Genomic DNA, 23146 nt, shown 5'->3' with positions numbered 1-23146 from the left:
CCGGATTTGGCCTCTGGGTTTACTCCCGAAGGAAGATTGCCGACCAAGGCTAAGGAGCTCCTCCCACCCCACGGGTCGCAACTCGCGGCAAACAACTAGCCCCATTTGTCGCCTCTTACGAACAGCAAGGGGGTGCTAGGGACCTATTCTACCCCGGGCACCTGTTATTAAGGTAAAAATTACAAAAAAATACAAACTTTAAGACTTCTTCACTTCCATGCATCCATTATCTGAACCGCTGACTGTACCCTCATGAGGGTCGCAGGTGTGCTGGAACCTATCTTTGGGCAGTAAGCGGGTTACACCCTGAACTGGTTGCTGGCCAATCCCAGGGCACACATTTTGAGAAACAAATTTCAGTTAATTGGGTCCAAGTTCTATTCCACTGAATTTGTATTCATTTAATTTTGGCACAAAAACATTGAAAAGTTGTTCTTTGTTGTATCACGCATGCAAAATAAAGAGCAGAATGAAGGGAAACAAAAAGTGCAACTGGATTAAAAAGGATAATAGGTATGAAATTGACAAACTTTCCTAAATGTAAAAGTTGTAAAAGTACGCTGCTCATTTGTTCAAAGAGTAAGATGTGTTCACAATGCAATTTAATTAGGGAAGGTTTACCAGGTTTGAGTCCTGCAGTCAATTTCACATCCTTGGCTACACCCTCCTCCAGTGACTGGACAGTACAGTGAATACAGTACATTTCATTGCTGAGAGCAGGAGGCTGATGACTCAGCTGTACAGAGATCTTTGGAACTCTCGACATTATCCTGGACAATACATGACAGCAAATGAAATACAAATCAATAGCACATTTTAGAGTTTGTTCACAGTCTGAATGATGACTTCATTAAGGAAGAAAACTAGATTTATCTCAGTCTCACATGGTATTTTGTAGGATGGTCATGCTTTCCCAATCCAGGTCTTCCTCAGTGTCAGGCCAAGATGATGACTTGTTCGACTGCAGGAACTCATGTGTTGTGGCTGCGTCTCCACCTGCCCCTCGCCATCTCAGAAACACACAGCGACCACTGCCACTGCCAAGCATGACTTCTATACCTGTCATCTGACAGATAGAAACTTTAAATATTGCATCTAACTCGTACACTTATGAATATCTTTAATTTAATAAATTCAAGTTTAATATATAAAACACCTCAGCATGCTGAAACGATACTAGAAACTATAGGCGTGCCCAAGTCCAGTCCTCAAGAGGCCAAATTCACATGGTTTTAGAGGTGTCCCTCTTCAACACACCTGATTCAAATGATGAGCTTATCAGCAAGGTAGGAGAGGCCTGATAACTATCCTGATCATTTGAGTCAGGTGAGTTGAAAGAAGGAGACGTCTAGAAAAGGGTCGATAGGGGCTCTCGAGGACTGGACTTGGGCACTCCTGCTAGACAACACTTCATGTTCACACCGTGATCATTGGTTGCGCTTGCTCAACACAATGGACTTACTGAAGGTAGTAGAGAATCTAAAATGACTCAGTTAACACCAAAAGATAAACACATAAATCTTTCGAACCTCAATTTTTTTGCCAACATCTTTGGTTTTTGCCACGAAGCTGAAGTTGTAACATTTCGTTTTCCCAGGCAGAAGGGTTTTGCATTCCTGACTTGAGGTCTCCAGAACACACCATTTATTATACTCCTATAAACACAGGAACAAACCAAAACCTTTTGGTCATTACATCCAAAAGGGATATTTTCCCTTTGAAGTTATGCCAAGTTGAGGAAACATTTTCATAGTTAAGGTTGAAAATCTTTTTTTTTGTAAATTAATGTAATAACATTTTACAAAATGTTTTTTCAAAGTCAAACATTTCCAAAATAAATTTGCTTTGCCTTGTCCTAGTTTAGGTAATTCCACGCAGTGATGTTTTGGCATTGAAAATGTTTTGAGTTAGATGCAAACAGTTGTTTTTTCATTTTAACCCTGGAGAACCCATGGGGTCTGATTTGGCCCCGAAAAATTCTGCTACTCAAATGCTACCCTTAAATCCCAAACCGTCAAATTGGCCTTTTACGCCATGAAAAGCAAAACTTCAGCATCACAGTGAGAATGTTCCTGCTTAGGAGCCTCACATCACCTGGTGGCCCACTCCCAGAGAAAAGTGCTTAACCAGCCCAAAGACTATGTTCTCCTAAAGAAAAGATCTTAAAAGAACTACGTAGCTTGCTTGAAAGACAACCAGTAGTACACTTGGGAAGAAGAGGAAACTGACGTGATTTCCATGGGCTACCATCACTTTTAGCACAGAAGACCAGACTAGTTGTTTCCCGCCCTACATTTACCTTTATCCTCATCTTCAACTCATTCCTCATCGCGACTCTTCATCATCGGTTGGGGTATAACGTTGATCGATCAGTTAATAGAGAGCTTCACCCTTTGGGTCAGCTCCTTCCTCACCACGACAAACCGATACAAAGTCTGTATCACAGCAGACGCTGCACAGATTCCCCAGTTGATCTTGCCTGTTGATCTCCCGCTCCATTCTGCCCTTTCTTATGAACAAGACTCCAAGATACTTTAAACTGCTCCACTTGGGACAAGATCTCATCCCCCACCCAGTGAGGACACTCCACCCTTTTCTGACTGAAGACCATTGTTTCAGATTTGGATATGCTGATTTTCATTCGAACTGCTGCAGACTCGGCTGTGAACTGCTCCTGTGGGAGTAAGAGATCCCAGCTTTAAGAAACCAACAGCACCAAATCATTTGTGAATAGCAGAGATGCAATACTGAGGCCATCAAACCCGACCCACTCAACGCCTCGACTTTGCCTTGCAATCCTGTCAAAAGTTTATGAACTGATTTGATGACAGACGGCCGCCTTGGTGGAGTCCAACCCTCACTGGAACAACTCCAACTTTCTGCCTGCAATGCGAACCGAACCAAACTCTGACAACTGTGTTGTAGGGACCGAATAGCCCATATTAGGGTGCTCCCCATACTCCCGAAGTACCCCCCCACAGAACTCGCCAAGGGACACAAACGGCTTCTCCAAGTCCTCAAATCACATGTAGACTGGTTGGCCCAACTCCCATGCACCCCGAGGACCTTGCCAAGGTTGTCAAGCTCGTCCACTGTTCCAAATGATAGGACATTTAAAAAAAATAAAAAACACACTGCTCCTCCTGAATCTGAGACTTAACTTCCTGACGGACCTTCCTCTCCAACAGCCCTAAATAGATCTTACCAGAGAGGCCACGGTGTGTGATTCCTCTGGAACAAACCCTGTGGCGCTCACGCACCCCCTCCAAGGACTCTAAAAGGGTGGGTGCCCTGAATTGTTGTTTGGTGCATAAGCACAAACAATTGTCAGGACCCGTCCCCCCACCTAAAGGCGAGTCGGAACTTTTCTGCCTCGCACATCAGCTTGGGCTCTTTCCCCTGTAAGAGAGGTGACATTCCACATCCCGAGAGCTTGCTTCTGTAGCCGAGGATCGGACCGCCAAGATCACCGTCTTCGGCTGCCGCCCAGCTCACATTGCACCCGATCCCTTTAGCCCCTCCCTTAGATGGTGAGCCCATGGGAAGGGGGACCCACGTTGCCTTTTCGGGCTGAGCCCGGCCGGGCCCCATAGGTGTAGGCCAGGCCAGCAGGCGCTCACCAGTGAGCCCCACCTTCAAGCCTGGCTCCACGGAAGGGCCCCGGTGACCCGCGTCTGGGCAAGCAAAACTTAGGTCCATATATTGTACTCATCAAAAGAGGTCTTTTGATCCGTGCTTATTCTGGTCACTCGCCACAGACCTGTTTGCAATGGGTGACTTTGCCAGGGGCATAAAGCCCCAGCTAACTTTGCTTCCTCGGTTCATTGGGACACACAAACCCCTCCAACATGGTAAGGTGATGGGGAAAAAAAAAAAAACGTTTTCCTTCCTTGTCCCCTACTGTTTTGAACTTGTCTAATTGTCAGGTCATAATGTGTGCCTAAATGTTCAATAGAAAATATAAAAATAAAACAAAACAAAAAAGGTGACTGGAGGAGTACGAGTGAAATGATGAAGAATTGCCATTTATTGACAGTGAACCCTTTGTGATCACACTTGTATTCGCTTTGTGATCAGAGAAAGTGCAGATACATTTTTTGCATTTTAACCGAGTACCTGATTGCTCAGGGTGACAGCCAGTTTGGTGAATGACACAGGATTAGGACAGTCAGCTCTCACCAACACCTGGAGTTGGATGACTTCATCAACATGGAAACTGGGAGACCGGAATTTGGCTTTACATTGAACTAGGATCATAAAGTGAAGGAGACAGTGAGGTTAGAAATTTCTTCACAAATTACATATTTGACATGTTATTGCAGAAAACATGTTACTTTTACAAATGTGCCATAGACAAGGTCAAGGTCATCTTTATTGTCAAATATGCTTTATGTATGACATGCAGCAGAGATGAAATTTCTTCCTCTCCATCCTCAGTGCAAACATGTATGCAAACATACTGTGCATTAAACACACACAGCTAAGATAGCAGCGACACTGTATAAAAGACAATGTGTAATCTGAACAGTATAGACAATATAAACAATGTAAACAGCATAAACAATGGCACTTGTGGCTATTGTGGGTAAAGTGAGGTAGTGCATTGTGCAATTGTGCAATACGCAGATGTCGGATGATGAGGGGAGGGTCATAGTCTGTAACAGGAGGCAGGGGTCGGGCAGAGGCAGAGGGCGGGGAGTGCGGGCAGAGCAGGGAGGTAGTTGAGTCTCCTGACCGCCTGGTGGAAGAAACTGTTTTTGAGCCTACTGGTTCTGGCACGGAGACTTCGCAATCCCCTTCCCGACAAACAATGTATCCCATCAGACATCCTGGGGCAGCATGACTCAGTTATAGAGTTGTCGTCTCCGAACCCAGAAATTGGGGGTTGAATCCATTGCGACCTTTGTGAAGTATCATTGAGCAAGATACTGAACGCCAGTTGCTCCTCATGCTGCATCATCAGTAGGTAAATAAGGAAATAGTGTGAAGCGCTTTGAGTACCAAGGGTAGAAAAGCACTATGTAAGTGACAGCCCATTTACACCTAGATGGTTGTATTTTATGGTCCGCAACAGTGAAGTTGTTCAGAGAAATCAATGGATTTGTTTTAATGTCCACAATGACACATGTCTGGGCTATGATGTATGAGGGCAAGGCAGAGCCTTTTTTTTTTTTTAAGGAAAAGATGATTTGCATGTCAAAGCTTTGAAAAGACATTCTGAAATTTCCTGGCAATTAATCACACCTGATTTCAAGCTGCAACTGAAAAATTTAGCCATTAGAAAAAAAAACACACAGGTAAGTATTCTCTAGTAATGAATTGTGTTTGCATCATTCAATCTTTCCTTACAACAGAATTTCCTTATGTGGGAAACGACTATGTTACATGTCCTTGATGAACATGCAAGCATGTTAAGAAAATACATGTGTAACAACACAAGCAATAAAATGCAAAAATATACAGGTACGGTCCAAAAACTGCTCATAACACAAACTGAAGCATATAATACAGGTATATGAACAAAACTACAGTTACAACAAAATGAGATTAGTAACAGACCTGGTAGCTTTTCTTTCAACTCACTCGCTCTCTCTAATTTTACCTCCCCTCGATCACCATACAAGACTGCATTGCTCAGCTGATGTCGTGCAACGAACTTAATGAAGCCAGCCACGGGATGCTTCGAAGTCCTCTATGCCCAGGGAACTCGCCTTCTCTCTAATTAGCGGTCCATTTAGCGGAAGGTTTGTAAGCACAATAACAGGTAAAGCATTCCAAGAAACGTTTGTTTACGCGACAGTCTGTCGAGCCACAAGCAATTTTCTCTGAGCAGCTAATTGGATGCATTTCACTTTCTCTTTGTCACGTTGCGTGGTGGTGGTGAACCCAAAAAAGCAGGCAGGAGGGAGGAGCAGGGTGCACTTGAAAGATTGTATTAAAACACAGAGAAAACGAAATCCTAAACAGAGTCCTGAAAACAAAAAGAATCCAAAGTAGTAAACAAACCATGACTGAAGCAAAAACTAACCATGACCGAAACATGACTCAGAACAAACATGACAGTAGCAAACAAACAGCAACACAGAAACAAACAATGACCCGACACTGAGTAGTCCTGTCGGGAGTCCCTTTACAGCGACCAACAGGTGTGCAGCTGCAGGGAGAGCCCTACAGTGCCACCTGTTGGTCACAAACAGAATCATGACACTCTTCAACGGTCATTACCGTTGCTCTTCATTTGGATGCCACGATCAACAGGATGTAAAAGTAAATGAATGAAATACAAAACCCTTCGCGATTCCACTGAAACTCCTGCCAATAGAGTCACTTACATTTCACGGTTTTGGATCCGACGAGAGTAAATAGCGGCGCGGCCACAGTTATTCAGTCGTATCGAGCGGGACTTGCTTGAGTTTGTTCTACTGCGGGCTTCCGTATGGCTTACGGGTTCCAGGTCCTGGAACTTCCGTTGTTATGAATCGATCATTAATGTAATACCGTAGTCTAAATTTTAATGCAGAGGTTTTTATTCCGGGTGAGGGAATTTACGTTTGACAAAAGTCTGTCGGTGGGAATACTTACTGTACATATATCGGATGCTTTGCTATATTAGTCACCGGTCTCCATTCTAATACATGGGATATACACCACTCACAAAAAGTTGGGGATCTTTGGCTTTCAGGTGAAATTTATGGAAAATGTAAAAAGTTCACGCGATATCATATTATTAAAGTAGGACATATAAGTAGAAGGATGCACTGTTGATTTACTCATTTCAAACAATTTGTTGAAACAAAAGTTAACAACAATGGTGGGTACATCACAACAAAAAAATTCAACATCTCAATAACTCATCATGTGCCCTCTGTCATTACAGCTTGCAAACGACCAACAATTTCTCATGCTGTTCACAAGTCGACAATGTCTGCTGAGGCATTGCATCCCACACTTCTTCCTCATTTCAATGAGGTACTGGGATGCAGAATTTCAATTTTTTACATGGCGGCTCAGCTAATCACACAGGTTTTAAATGTGATTCAGGTCTGGAGAAAGTGCAGGCGGTGGTGTGGTCAGGTACCCTTGCAGATTGACTAGCATGCAGACCACGCTGATGTAAACGGTTTCGCATGGTCTGACGTGTTACTTGGGTGCCTCTCACATCCCTTAAACATGCCTGGAGTTGAGTGGCTTTCGTCATCCATTTTCTCAGGGCATTGTTTACAGTGTAGCTGTCATCAGCATGGGATGTGACCGAAGGACGTCCACTTTTACATCTTTCTGTGATCTCTTCCGGGATCTCAGTATCTCTGTTGCAACCTGCTGATGACACTCTGTGACATGCTGAGCTCATTACTTCTATCTTCCAATGGCAAGGTACTGTTGATCCGTGGTTAGGTGTCATCTTGGTCTCATGATGTCAAAATGTGAACAGCATTATGAGATGACTATTTAAACACTAGCTCTATTTGAACCAGGACATTTATTGGTCAATTCAAGGATCAAATGTTGCTGTTCAAGTCATCATTAGAGAGCAGTAACATATACAACAATACTGAAACTGTTAATAGTTCAACACGTGCATTCAAAAGCTTAGAGGAGGTCACAATAAATTCACCTGTAAAGGTCTAAATGCATTTTAGGCTCTTCCTGAAGTTTCACCCAAAAGCCAAATATCCCTAACTTTTTGTGAGTATGTATTGTAATACGGTCTTGACTCTTAGCCCAATTGCGTGACGACTGTCTCATTCAATGTTTAGCCACCAAATGCCAAATCAGTTAGAATGGATTACTAACTGTACTTTAGCAGAAGAAGAGTAACAGAAACTGTGATTGAAAATGGAAATATATATATATCGCCACAGCAGCCAACAGAAAGCTTTCGTGATTGACAGCAGCAGGTTTCTGATTAACATGGCAAAAAGACACGTTTCTCTGTCCTGTTTCTTTTTTTTTTGTGTTAAAAAAATAGAAAATAGAAAGACAAAAGAAAAAACAGAATAAGATTGATATATAATTTTGGATGGAGAATCAGTGGAGGAGCTGTTGTCTCCCCTCCTCACTAGTTTCAACCACATTGATGACAAAATAAGTAAATAAATTAATGAAAAAATAACATGCATAAAATGTAAACAACAGTTTGGACTTGGAACGGATAAACTGCATTTCGATGTGAAACGTTACCTCGATTTAAAATCATTTCAATTTAGAAACATGGTCACAAATTAAGTTCATTACTTGTAGTACAGTGGTACCTCTACTTACGAACGTCTCTTCATACGAAATGTTCCGTTACGAAACGCCTCAACAGGAAAATATTACCTCTTGTTACGAAAGAAATTTAATGATACGAAAGGTAAAAATACAGTATGGGCTGCTACTCGCAGCTCCGAATCTTCTGAGCCCAACATACTTATAGCTGCTTTGCCATTGGCTACTACCAAGCATCATCCTGGCATTCCAGTGGCTTAGAGGGACATCTATGTATGTGTCTATATGTGTAGAGGGATAGATAAATACGCTATGCAGCATGCTCATCATTCGCCCCTTGGGTCATGAGGTGTTCCGATAGTTTTACGAAAATGTGAATCACCCAGAAAAAGTGTTCACCAGTCGGGCGATCGCTCACTCTGCTGATGTTTGCCTTGGACGTTTTTGAAGGATTGTTAAAAGCCGACAAAAGTAAACGTCCTTGGATCAGTTCTTTACAAAACGCCAGGCCACTTTTGAGAGAGAACATGAACTTAAGAAGGCAAAAAACAATGAGGACGCAGTTAAACATTAAATAACCCTCATTTTCATTATTTCTTCTTTGTTTTATACATTATACACAACTCTCATTAATTGTGCAATAATCTAATTGTAACATGTATTTGTTATATATTTTGATGCATTTTTATCATTGATAAAACATTTATTTCTGAAGTTTTGGGATCTTGGAACGGATTAGGGCATTTACATGGAAAACCCGTTTTGTACTTTTCTAGTAAGTAGAGTATTAAGAAATTTCTTCAAGAACATATTCAATGTTGTGTGTGTGTGTGTGTGTGTGTGTGTGTGTTCGTGTGCCTGCATGCGTGTGTGAGGGTTTGTCAAGAATGACGATGGGACTTTCTGATTTGACTATGTAGAGTTTACCCATGTTCTCAACACCACACTGCTTCCAAAGGTCACCTCGCGATTGCAGATCGCTGGACCACACTCTGCACCCACTTACACTGTGTGTGGACCAAGACCGGATCAAAGCCACTCCTGCCATCTTGCCAAAACGTATTTATACGTTTTTGCACTAAATTATATGATTTTTGCAAAGATATTTTTACATTTTAGCATTAAATGAGTTACGTAATTTGTCTTCGAAAACTAATTATCAAACCTACATGAGATCAAAATCAGTGACCTAAACAGAAAACAATGTACCCAAAAATGTCTCCAGGAAAAAATATATATAACAAATGTGTTTTTTAAATTAAATCTTACATGCGGTATAATTTGAAAAACAATGTAAAAACCACAGCATTGTCTTTTAAAAAGACGTAAAAAAATATTTTTTCCTTATCCAAGGAATGCTCGGTCCATGACACACGTCGAACAATGACACTTTGTGTTTATGACGGAACCTCATAATATTATATGCCATTTGTGTGATATATATACAAGAGCGCACATGAACTGGTTTGTACAGCATCATAAGAATTAATCATCACACAAAACTTCCATTGTGAGGATTCAACCACACTCGGACACCACGTCAATTTTTCTTGAGTCACAATGTGTCATTGGAACAGAACTCTGTCATGATTTGAGAATCCCCTGAGGTTAAATACACTTTAGTGCAGGATAATTGGTGTATTGGCCATTTTGTGAGTTTTTACTTACTGAATGGTATGTAGTCTTGCACATCAATTATGAATTCATTTGATCCACCAGAGGCCATGCATTCATTCCACAGTGACCGTCCTGCTTGAGCTGAAACCTGATCACACTGAGGCTCAGCATCAGGTATCTTGTTCTAATGGAAATAATATTGACATAATCAGTTTGACCACGAAATACAATAGACCAGTTTGAACATGCCTCCCCATTAAAAAAATGTCATGTAGTGTGCAACTTTAATTGTAGTGGTGCGCTATAACACAATGTTTACGACAGAGTCACCAACCTTTTTGAAATGGAGAGCTATTTCTGGACTACTGATTTGTACAAATGGTTACCAGTTTGATGCACAACTAAGATCTGCAAATACAGTAGGTAAATATCGCTCAAGGTATGATTTTTCACAATAATTAGGAACCCGAATATCAATTTGCAAGACTAAATATTATTATTCATTTTTCACAGCAAGTCATTTTGGGTCCTTAAGTAGAAAAACAGTCTTAGGTCATCACATGCTTGATTGAGCAAACACCACCATGCTTAATTTAAAAGTTAGTTAGTTAGTTATAAACTTTTTGATGAACGTTTGGTTTGGTCCACACATCCCAAAATAATAAAAACATTTTTGAAAAATTCAAAGTATGTATACTTACTTGGCTTGTCTTGCGAGATATAAAAAATATCCAATCCAAAACATTCAGTGTTATGAATACTTAAAAAAGGGTGAAAAAAATGGAAAACCTTTTTTACTATAAACTTCCAACCATACAAGACAAGAGATCCACAGTTTAGTCTTTTTTCGTTTTGTTAATTTTTGATCTTCTGCACCAATAAGGCAATTAGCCTTATTGGTCTTATGACGTCTTTGATCCACTGGTGAAAAGGACACTTTGATTCACTCCTCTTTCATCTATAACTGCTTCAGACAACAAAGTATATGCAGGAAAGTGGTTAAGAGTGCACGATTGTCTGTGTCTCATGTGTTGTTTTGTATTATTTTGCCATTTTTTTGTTAAATTTTCTTTTGATAGCGGCGCAGACACCCGCAGCGGCTCCTCTTGTTTGATGTTGAGAGGGCAGAAATGTCATCTGTGCTGAATGTTACACATACAGTACATTTGACAGTAAAGTTTATCCAATCCAATCCTTACTGTTATCTTTTATGTACCATAAAAGTCGGTGTCTGTGTCGATTCCCTGTCATCCAGGTTATGGAAATATGTCAACTTTGGCACAGGGCAATTTGACTCTTGACACTTCAAGTCAACAAAACTGTGTTTTTTTTTTTTCTTACAAGGCCTATCCCTATTGAAATTAAACTAGATCCATTCAAGCCCGAAATTATTCATAATTTACCAAAACTTCATGACCACCTGCACAATCAATAACAATTATCAAAAAACAGATCGATAAATAATGCTTCATTTTGACTGATACTGTCAAGAGGGCTATTCATTTAAAGTAAATTAAAATATTTGTTTGTGAATGAATACCTTATACATGAAGAACATTTCTAAAAAGATACAGAGAGAGACTGAGAATCATTCAGTAATCCATTGTGGATATTGTATTTCACCATTGAGTGCCAAATTCAGCTCAAAAAGTTCCATCACAAAGTGATGATTGTTCATATTTAGTTTATTTTTTTATCTTGTTAAGTTCTCCTTCGTTTCTTCTTTCACAGTAGTTAGTTTTTCCTTGTGACATACTGTACATCTTCCAATTCCCATGTAGATTTTGAGAGTAATGCACATCAGAAAACTTGCATTGAGTGTGTTCGAATCAAATTTATTAACCTCTAAGATTCAGAGCAAAATCTTTTCAAATGTAGCATCCTTCAAATTAAGAACTGATTTCAAGAAGTTTTTTATCTGTTCAAAATGAATCCAAAAACAGACGTGGTGACGCTACAGAGGCATATGAGTCCATTCCAGGCAGTAAACTCAAGTTTCCATTCATTAATTATACAAATAATTAATCCATTATTGATACATAATGATGCCCCGATTGTGAGGAAATCTTAAATTGTGTCTTTTATTTTAAACACACACAAGTAACAATTTCTCACCACATCCATGTAGCGTGTCTGCTATTGTCACATAACTATAGCAACATAAATTATGCCTCAGAGCCGCCCTACTTTAAGAGCACAGCTTTATATGTTCACGTCTCAGCCCCAGGTAATCTGGAGTAAATTTGTCGACTTGTTGAATGTTACACATCCTGTGGAACAATCATATGTTGTTATACTCTGCTCTGATTTACTGTAACTTGCCTCAGCGAATGCATCCCGAATGCCGAGCTACACCTACCTGGCTCCCCTCTTCACTGGGCGGACCGCGTCAAGGAAACTATCAGGGAAGTTAAAAGGTAGCGGAATATGTGTCTATATCAACGAGAAATGGAGCTGGCAACCAATTCAGGGTGTCCCCCGTCTACTGCCCGAAGACGGCTTGGATAGGCTCCGGCACCCCTCGTGACCCCAGTGAGGATAAAGCGGTTCGGAAAATGGATGGATGGATGGATGGAGCGCAGATGTCACGGAGCTCAACACATACTGCAGCCCAGAATTACAGATGCTATTTGTGAACTGTAACACATTCAACTCACCACGTGAGTGCTTCGTGGTTGCCGATGTTTGCATCCCACCACAAACTAATATGAGCATAGTGCTACAAATGCTGTCTGACCAAGTCAATTTTAGCTTTAGCGCACAGAATCACCCCTCATCATCCTGGATGATTTTACCACAGTACAACTTAAACATGAACTTCCCAGATATACAATACAATACATCCTGATTTATATCGCGCTTTCACAACAGCAGCAGCTGAAACAAAGCACTTAACAAAACAGTTAACATAAAGTAAAATAATAAACACAACACACAACAATAAAACATGGACAGTCGTACAGTCCTAACCACTTTTCCCTCATACGCTTTGTTGTTTAAAGCAGTTTGAGATGAAAGAGGAGAGAATCAAAAAATATATAATCAGCACAATGATTGTTTCACTAGAATGCAACCCTCTGATCCATTGCTGCACGCCACTGAAAGACTCATCCCGGTCTGTTGCCCACGCAGCGCTGGGCTTGTCTGATCACTGTTCAATTCACTTAATCCCAAAATAAAGGCGCATACTCAATTAACAAATAATAATGCATCGGATTTAAACGTGCAAAACCGTCTGCAAGCACTACGAAGAGGCGGGCCGATGAAAGAAAGCTGGCATGACAGGAATGTTTTTGGACTGCACCGACTGGGGTGAGGTGTATTTGAAACTTCAACTTGCAGCCTGGACAAATACAGCGACACGAACATCATACATCAGTTTCTGTGAGGGCATGTGTGTCTCAACAAAGACCTTCCCCTAGTTCGGCAAAACAAGCTACGGTTCCCTGACAAACTGACAAAAGAGGCCGCCGTTAGAAGCGGAGATAGGGCATTGCACGAACAGGCCCGAAATCAGCCAACAGAGGATAGAGTAGCTATACAGAAAGACAGAAAAACATTTTCCACTAATGACTCTTATGTCCATGTGGAATGGCCTAAAATAAATTACAATTTACAGGTGACCATCTCACCAATCGGTGAACAATAAGGGACTGGCCCATGATCTAAACATGTTCTACTGCAGATTTGAAAAGGACACCTTCACTCCACTCTCCAGACCATCCCACCCCCACCAGCAACGACCTTCACTCACACCCCAGACGGTGCCTGCATTTCATCCTGTAGCCCAGTGGTTCTTAACCTGGGTTCGATCGAACCCCAGGGGTTCGGTGAGTCAGTCTCAGGGGTTTGACGGAGCCTCTGCCGCGGAGGGTAAGACACACGCGACTCAACATGTTAATAAGTTATGACACACCCGCTTGGTCATCACTGGCTGCACATGATCACATGACAATGCTTGTCCAATCAGTGCTGTAGGAAATTTAGTTTGCTTAGTAGTCAACATGTGACTGTCGTGATAGTACGTCGTACAATTTAAAAAAAAAAAAGTATACTTATCTTTTATTAACTTTTTTCTGTTTTTAATAAATGCATTTTTTTTTCATATCTTGAATTTATTTTTTAAAAACATTTATTTATTTATTTTTCACTCATGAAGGGTTCGGTGAATGTACATATGAACTGGTTGGGTTCGGTACCTCTAAATAGGTTAAGAACCACTGCTGTCGCCCCTCCACAGCACAGGGACCAATGCGAGGATCCTGTGTGTGGATTAGCCCTGCGTTCAATACCATCACGCCAGGCTTCAACTTATCCAGCTCAGTTTGTCTTCTACTATCCATCTGCCAGTGGATCAAGTGCTTCCTGACAGGCAGGACATATCAGCAGGCCTGAGGATTTCACGGTAATGATCGTTTCCGGTAGTGTGTCGTTTCCGTGGGATCATTTGTACGGTACCAAAAAATCGCTTCCCATAAAAATCACTGCGCACTTGTGGACTATGCGATAGAATCTCTCCTGTGTGAGCAACGCGATTTCACTGTGCCTGTATGTGTGTTTGTGGTGTGGTGGGTGAGTGTTTTTCTTCTATTGTACTTTCATTTTGTTTTTATTAATGAGGGGGGGGGGGGGGGGGGAGAGGAAACATCATGTGCGCATGCGGGTTATTTTAGTCCGCACGCTGAGAAAGGGTGTGGATGATGGATGGAGATGGCGGCGAAAAGAACACCGAAAAGTGTATTCGTTACTACATTTAAGAAATGGGAATGCCAGTCGGATTTTTCTTTCGAATAATCCAAAGAAGGGCGTATTACCAAGCTGACGTGTGATGTATGCACAAAACATGAAAGAGGAATACGACAGGAGGCACAATTCTGAGGCAAGTATTTGAAGTTGGTCATTAAATTTAAAGACTAATCGCTATGAAAAATATTATAACAAAGTCTTAGTTATTCTATAATTTACTAGTTGTAGACACGGTAACTTTATGTATAAAATTCGTCACAAGGTGTAGTAATACTAATGTTAACTGTCGGTAGGCCAAACGATGACGTGCGGTAGATTCTTTGGTCAAATTGATAGGAGATTACACAGTGCTTGGGGTTGCAAAGAGGACGTCAAGCCATATCAATACTATAAGTCTATATATAGTAATAAGATCATTTTTTTCAAAGATTCATCACATGATTTTAATCATTCAATTCCTATTACATGTTTTTGTATTAATAAAGGGGGTGAGTAGCCATTGATATTATGTTTATTTACATAAATGGCAAAGACACATAATCATGTTAACAGTGTCAGGTTTACTTGTGGCCCATGGTATATGGCCAGATGTTGTGGTATGCTGTATTCATGATGCCATTTGAGTACAATAAAAGTGTTAAACAACATATTTTGATCCATTTATTTTATTGAATAAACCTGGAGTACACAGCTGCTGATGTAATTGTGTTCATTGTTAATGCATAGTTGTCAAACATTTACCCTTTAAATATTACACTTTTGAGTATCAGAATTCTTGATTTTGAATATAAATAGAAAAATGTGTTCCCATGATGAACGTTTATGGAACCCAAAATTAGTTACAGTGGTTTTCCATTAGGTAATCTAACGGAACTGAAAAACAGTGTCTGTTAATTTCTGAAATCCTCAGGCCTGCATCAGGTGATGCTGGGTGGGTGGATGAATATGCTCAACATGCACTATCAGTACCAGGGAGTCCCAACGATGCCTCTTCTCTCCAGTGCTCTGCTCCTAAACCAGGGATCTCCAGGTCTGGTCTTTGGTAGCACCTATCCATTCTGTTTTTGATATTTGTCTAGCTCCAACACATCTGATTGAAATGAGGGATTGTTAACAGGCTTGTGCAATGCTTGGTGATGAGCTGATCAAACCTTCACAACAGCTGCTGCTCAGTTTGTCTAAATGCCCTGAAAATCAAGACCTTCAAGTTCTGAGGAATCACAGTCTCTCAGGACCCGAAGTGGGTGGCCAACATCAACTCCATTCTGAAAAAGTTCCAGCTGAAGATGTACTTCCTGAGGCTGCTGAGAAAGCATGGCTTGCCACCGGAGTTGTGAAACACATTTATACAGCAGTCATCAAATCCCTCCCGTGTTCTTCAATCACAGTTTGGTTTGGTCTCACCACAAAAAAGTGCAAAATCCAACTGCAATGGACCGTTAGAACTGCAGGAAAAATAAATACCACCCTACCCACTCTTCATTACTTACGTGCTGAATGAAAAAAGACAATGGCACGAAAACTTCTCCTCAACCCCCCCCCCCCCCCACACACACACACACACACCGGCCACCACCTCTTCTAGCTCCTCCCTCAGGTCGCCGCAGTCAAACCATACGCACCAAAACCAGCAGACATTCAAACAGCTCCTTCCCTCTTGCCATTAACAAAGGGTTGACTCAAATACCATAATGGCCCATTGCAAATGCCAATTTTGTAAACACCTGTGGAACAGTATTACGGTACAGAATGGAAAAACATACTGTGTGCATCAATCACAATGATTTCAAATTACGTATTTTATAAAAGTGGCTGCAATTCGTCATTATATTTGTGTTTTAGGTTGTGTTTGTTTGTTTGTTTCCAATTTTGGTTTAGCTACAGGGGAGTTAACTTCTTAGATTTACACTTTATAGCAGGGGTACCCAAACTTTTTGCATCGAAGATCTACTTTTCGATCAACTAACCTCCCAGGATCTACCCTTATCGGCGCGTGCATTCGCACGCGCACACACATACACACACACACGCACACACACACACACGCACGCCATGATGAGAAACAGCCTGAAAAGGAGGCATGCGACGCACTTTTGCAGCCTGTTAACTATCGTAGCTCACACGTACCGTTTTAAAGTGCTTCCCTGGGCCCTCCTAGGTTCCTATTCTTTGCCCGTGCCCTCGGTGAATTGTACACGAAGCAAACTCTGAATGAGAATCATGACGATAAAAGATAGAGCGCAACAGCTCTGATCACAAGCTGCGATTGCAGACTGCTGAGAGCTAACAACTTCCGGTGACGTAATCACACGCCACCGTAAATTCAAGATTTACCTGCTTTATTTTATTTTTAAAATATATTTTGGGTGAAAATGAGACTGATAAGATGATTAGGGTGCAGTGTACATTAACACACACACAAAAAAAAATACTAACATATACCAAGACACACAAATGGTTGTTTGTTTGTTTTCTCCTCGACACTCCTCGGATCGACTTGGGACCTGTCTTAGATCTACCGGTAGATCAGGATCGACCTAATGGGCACCCCTGCTTTACAGCTTGTATTAGATGCAATTTAAAAGTGCAAGTCAATGTCGAGGGCTTGTGTGTTTTACGAGTCTTCTGCTCCTACTTCCCATATTTAAAATTAACTTTTATTTGTAATTGTCAATGCACATTTTATACTTATCATTCACTGTTTCATTTTCAATCCACAAAATAAATGACTGACTATGGTGTATATTAAACACACCTTCAGAACTTGTATGAGATTCTGCTCGATCCTCAATTTTTGCTCCTTCTTCAGAGTTGAAGCTGAAAGAGAAGACAATAAATTTCAATAAAATCTTTCCAGCGAAGATATGCATACACAATATACACACAGATAAAATAAGTGGTACCCTCTCTTATTGAAATGAAACCCCACATCCATCCAGCCATTATTTGAGCCGCATACAAGAATCGCACGTGTGCTGGAGCCTATCCCAGCTGTCTTCGGGCAGTCTGCAGGGTACACCTTGAACTGGTTGCCAGCCAATCGCAGGGCGCCCATCGACGAACAATCATTCACACTCACAATGTCATCTACGGACAATTTAGAGTGTTCAATTAACCTACCATACGTATTTTTGGAATGTGGGAGGAAACCAGAGTACCTGGAGAAAGCCCACGCAGGCATGGGGAGAACATGCAAACTCGACACAGGAAGGCCTGGAACCGGTTTTTGGACTTCTGTGCTCCTCACTGATTATCCATAATGAACAATAAGTTCAAACAAAAGGGTGTCCAGTACAAAATGGCCTTGCAATATGTAAAATCCAAGGCCCTTGCATTTTCATACTCCTGCAGCCACATCTTTGCTGCATTGCATGTTTGCACACATTCAAACCACCCATAAGCATCTTCTTTTTCTCTCCATATTTATTTAATCTTATTTTGCAGTTCTATTTTTATTTTCAGTCTATTTAATTAAGTCTTGGTACTGCTAACATGAGGCCTTGGGCATTATATATTTTTTTACCAATGCATGTAGAAATGTGTGTTGGCATGACACACCAATATCCTAAATCTAGACCTGCAAGCCTCTATAAAGGGCCCGCAGAGCTCTGGCCACATTGTGGTATTGACACGTTGGGATACTGGCACATAGCAATTGGGATTTTACATAGTACTAAAAATACTAGTTCAATACAATATGAGTTCTATAAAGGCCTAAAATGAGGCAAAATGTGAGAGGAAATTAAAAATGGCGGACAACCTGATATGAAGATTTTTTTAAGGTCTTGGATTGTCACATATGGCTCCAAATTTTGGTAGATATTGATGAAACATTCAACTGGAGCTGTTTCGTTAAAAACGCGTAGGGGGACCATGGGAATCAAGCAGCCACGAGAGAACTCAAGATAAACCAATCCATGGTGCTTGGTGCTTTCGTTAAATGAAACGGCGCCATCTATCCATCAGGACAAGGACGACCGTGACACAGCAATATCCGTCGAATTATAATCTTCCGCTCCTACTCCAGTAAAAAGTCGAATGTTCTGCGTTACATTAAATTAAGATGCGTTCTTGGAGATTTTAATCCTTTATTTTGACGATCTGCTGGGCCTCACTTGGCTTCCATTACCGACTGTTCCCTCTACCAATCTCCACATTTCTACATAATGAACAACAAACCCCCACATGGGCTACGGCAGGTGATGAGGGACAAGCATATTTCTTTATTTTGAGATAAGCATGACCCGATAAGAAAAGGCCAAAAATTGGTCCAAACCTTAGAGTCAATTGAAAACAGCAGACTTCGTCTCAGCTTGAGCATATGTTTTTTGTTTTTTTCTGGTAGGTGTTGGGCTGTTACATTAAACGTCCAAAATGTAGTCGATCTTGGTGACACGATTAGGGCTGCTTCGCAAAAAATTTTGTAGTCGAGCCATTTCTTAACAGTCGCACAATAATCGAATAAAATATCGATGATGTTGATAGGACTGATGTGTGTGCAAAGTATGTACCGCGTGTGACTGTGTGTGTGTGTGTATGCGCGCGCGTGCTTGTGCGTGTGCGCGTGCGTGTATATATTGTATGTACATTACATCATTGCTTATACTTCCACACTTAAATTGTCTGCATCATCTTTTCTCTCTTTTGTGACATTGTTTGTCCTAGATTTAACATGACAAACACTTTGATCAATCACAAGCTGCCTTTACTGGTCGAAATTCCAGAGATTGGGCATGTTCAAAGGGTCCACTTTGTTTAGATCCATGGTGACCTCATTTAAGACAGACCCAATGAGTTTTTCTTTTTTTTTTCTTTATCCCAGTTTAAATTATCAAACTAGAATTGGCCAATACAAACTGCACCTGATTAAAAGCTGCAACAGCCAGTTTTAGCCGTAAAAACTAATTAGTACATACATTTGCCAGTTCAGAGTCTCTCTTTCTGTCCTTTGTCTCCCTCTCCTTATCTATTTCTCTTTCTCCGTGATCCAGCCAGCTGGCTTCTCCTAGAGCTGATAATCGGACACTTTCATTGGTCCACGATGACGGGTTCGGTGATTTCATTTGTCAGATGTGACAAGAATGGGTACATCGATTGACGGTTTAACGTTCATCAGTAAAAATCCATAAACTGTCACGTGAAAAGTCGCAGGGTTCAAAGTTTGGAAAAAAAAGTAGCGGCTTATCGTCCAGAAAATACGGTATGATAAATCATTAACACGACCAATAACACTTATCACTATTAACTCATTTACACCCTTTGATGTATAAATACGTCAATTAGCGCATAGCCGTTCCCTCCCCATGACGTATTAATACGTCAATCATGTGTTTTCATGGGGGAGGGTGCAAGAGAGTCCGATGCAACTTCTCACCACAGGATTAGGCTTGACGGCAATGTTAAATAGCAAAAAAATGGCCATCGGGTGGCAGTGGTGCAAAAATCAACCAGGATCACGCCGCAGAAGTAGTAGAAAGGGCGTACAGTGAAGGAGGGGCGTATGTGGATAGTGGATTGGAACATTAGCAACTAGCAACGATGGAGAAAAGGAAATAACTAACTAAAAATGATTTTTTTTTCGGTATAAAAGCGTCCTCGAAACAAAACAACAAAGGAGATGGTGTTTGTGTGGAAGAGAAAATGACGCTTCGGTCACTAATCGAAAGCGGCACCCGTCAAACGAACGTCGGCCTGCACAAACATGGCGTGCTACACGCAGCCCGCATAGCTCACGCCGAGTTTAATAAAATTATTGTACCTCACTCTGCAGCAAGATATATTTGCAACTTGATGTTTCTATAATTTATAGGTCGTGCATCTGGACGTGGTGGGATGAATCGATGTGGTGACAAACTGGATGGAAGCCAAAAACCATCTTCTCCATAGCTGCACTTTTGTTCATAGTTCAATAGTTTTGTTGTGTGCAAATAAATTATTTTGCGACAAAAACATTATTTGTAATGTTCTTTTGTAGGAGGAACACATCATTGAGGTATTTGAGCTGCCACAAAAGCAAAAAATTGTGTAAAACTTGAAATGATGCTTGAAATGCATGCTTTTACAAAAAGCTCGTTTTCTCTGGATTTCTGCAGAAAATCGGCCTTTTCCATAAAACTTAGCAGTTTTCTAATGCTGATTGCCAACGAGCGGAGAAAGATAGAAACAACCTTTTTTTTCTGCTGAAAGAAGAGAGTCTCACCTTTCTTTTGACAGGTTGCATGTATATATAGCCATAGAACAGAAAATTCTGTGGGCCTAGCAAATCAGTCAAAATTCTGTAAAATGTGAGGGATTGAGGGGGTTGCTCCAGTGAAAAGGGGTGGTATTCAATGAGTTAAAAGGCGATTTAAGCAAATTTGTTATTGCATAAGTGTGTATCAAATAGTAGCCGTTTGCACAAAACAGTAGAGGGCTAATTAGCATACAATTCAACCATTTAATTATAGAAACTACGGGCTCAGTGCTGAATGTAAAAACAGTGCTTACCTCTGCCCAGGAGCTCCATACAGAATATGATGTAATCTTTAACACTGGCCATCAGATAGGCACAATGAAGAGCTGTGGTTAATATGGCAGTCTGGATTCCACACCAACGCTCGGCACGATAGTCACACATCACATAGTCCAACAGTCTAAAAACAAAAGCAAATTGAGCTCACTGGTTAGGGTCATCCTTCACAAGAAATGACAGTAAAGTATCAAATTCAAATCTGATTCTCGCCGCATACTGTCTAATCATCTAACTTGTTGACATACTTGAGGGCTTTGGCATAATCTTCAGCATGGTAGTATTCTTCCCCCATTTGCACCACTGAGGAAAACAAAAAGAGATGAAGTATGAGAAAAAGGGGTGCCAGTGTAAGTCTTTTTTTTTATTAATGCATGATTTTTCTATGGCTGTGGTTTGCAATGGAAAATGCATTTTTAACACATTCCTTCTGGAACCACCTTTAGTGGCATTAAGTTTGGATACTTTCTGAACAACAATTTCAGTCCCATAACGTGAATACATTTGTTAAATTCAACCATTTTCACAATAGTGCATCAGTTCATAAAGGTGTGCAGGTATTCTTTTTTGCACAGTGCTCTAAAGGTTCCGCTGGAGCGTTTTAACAGGGACAAGATTTGAATCGGTCACAAATGTGAAAGTCACAAGTAAGTCTCATCGTAACCGTCAAGTCTCAAGCAAATCCCAAGTCATGGTGGAAAAAAGTCGCGTCGCCACCAAATTTCAAGCAAGTCATTACTTGGTTCAAGCAACCTGTAAACCAAGTCATAAAATCTTGTTCAGTCTCATATCCCTGATCATACTGATGCAGACATGAGTAGTATACATGGGAGGATGCTGGGGCTGTCGATTCACAGCATCCCCAGAGCTTCTCTTTAATCACAGCTTGAATTTTAGCATTTTTACTTGCTTTTAGCCTGCTGTGCCGTCCTAACAAGTGAATGGTTCCTGTTACATTTCCTGTTACAGCTGTCACTTGTTATACCCGTAGAGAGTGGTTGCATATCTGAAAGCTTCCACTGTCATCCTTCTTTACAACAAACATCATTTTCAAACATATATATATCACTACATCTGCTTCTCACATGTAGCAATAAGCCGAACACTTTACAATAATAACATGTCATGAGAATAACATGAACATGGGCATAAAACATTAAATATATCACATACAGTATATAAAGCAGTTACTGAGTAAATGTGTAAAGCATTTTCTAAATAATAGTAAAGCATCAATGCATAGTTAGGCAACGTCACAGCGATTCTAATGCAAACAAGATCACAATAAAACAAATCATATGCATATGGTGCAATCAACATCACAATCATATTTGTGCATAATTCATAGCATAACAAATCATATGTTTCTTTAATATCAGCAGGTTGTTATATGCCTTTATGGCATAACAAATTAAATCATATGCATTGCGTTTGTATGAGCTGTATTCCAAGTCACTACTTAGATTTGGTTTGGCCAACTCTATTGTTCAAAGTTGGAAATTACAATCCGAACCGATTCTCATTCAAATTCATTTTGGGGTGACTACTTATTTCTGGGAGTTAACCCATGAACTCAATCCATTTTGCATTAAAATCTCTCTGACATGGTGCTTCTATTGCATCATTTGTACATCTTTTTTCATATGTGAGGCCTTAAGAGCTCATCCTCACATATGAGCTCTAAGGCCTCAGCACAACCTGACACACACTGTAGTATATGACAATCACTCCAACGTGTATGTCACAACTTTCCCCAAAGTCAGCAAGGTTAGGATGTAGCTTCTGAACTTTTCAATCAATTAATGTTTTGCAGCAGTCCTGTATCATCCAAAATGTGTCTGTGAATGATTGCTCTAGATCACTATACAAGTTGCATTTGTGAGCTTTCATCATTGTACAGCAGAACCATTGCAAACGTTACTTACTGAGATGACTTTTCATTCGTGGGCATTTGTACTTCTTAAACTGGGCAACGGCATTGCTGAGAAGAGTTATGATCAGTTCCTGCACCGATACAGACGATTAGCAACAACTTTCTAAAATATTGAAATGAGGTGACAGTCATGT

At 40.7% G+C, this 23146-nt stretch overlaps 1 protein-coding gene across 2 annotated transcripts in view; it reads right to left on the bottom strand.

The window, feature by feature from the left end:
* Positions 1–23146, bottom strand: part of trappc11 (trafficking protein particle complex subunit 11) — a 117330-nt gene that overhangs the window by 54394 nt on the left and 39790 nt on the right. For both annotated transcript variants that reach the window (XM_086131947.1, XM_086131956.1), the window contains exons 13-21: positions 23005–23083; positions 21328–21382; positions 21058–21203; positions 17327–17388; positions 9877–10009; positions 4117–4247; positions 1530–1655; positions 885–1066; positions 622–770 (exon numbers count right to left, since the gene is read on the bottom strand). In XM_086131947.1, the coding sequence (XP_085988073.1) occupies positions 622–770; positions 885–1066; positions 1530–1655; positions 4117–4247; positions 9877–10009; positions 17327–17388; positions 21058–21203; positions 21328–21382; positions 23005–23083 (1063 nt within the window). The remainder of the gene's footprint in view (positions 1–621; positions 771–884; positions 1067–1529; positions 1656–4116; positions 4248–9876; positions 10010–17326; positions 17389–21057; positions 21204–21327; positions 21383–23004; positions 23084–23146) is intronic.

This window comes from Hippocampus guttulatus, chromosome 2, assembly GCF_054856545.1.
Source record: "Hippocampus guttulatus isolate MCC_2025c chromosome 2, RoL_Hgut_1.0, whole genome shotgun sequence".
Classification (NCBI taxonomy): domain Eukaryota; kingdom Metazoa; phylum Chordata; class Actinopteri; order Syngnathiformes; family Syngnathidae; genus Hippocampus; species Hippocampus guttulatus.
The sequence above is the reverse complement of the archived record's forward strand: the minus strand, read 5'-3'. Positions and strand labels throughout refer to the sequence as shown.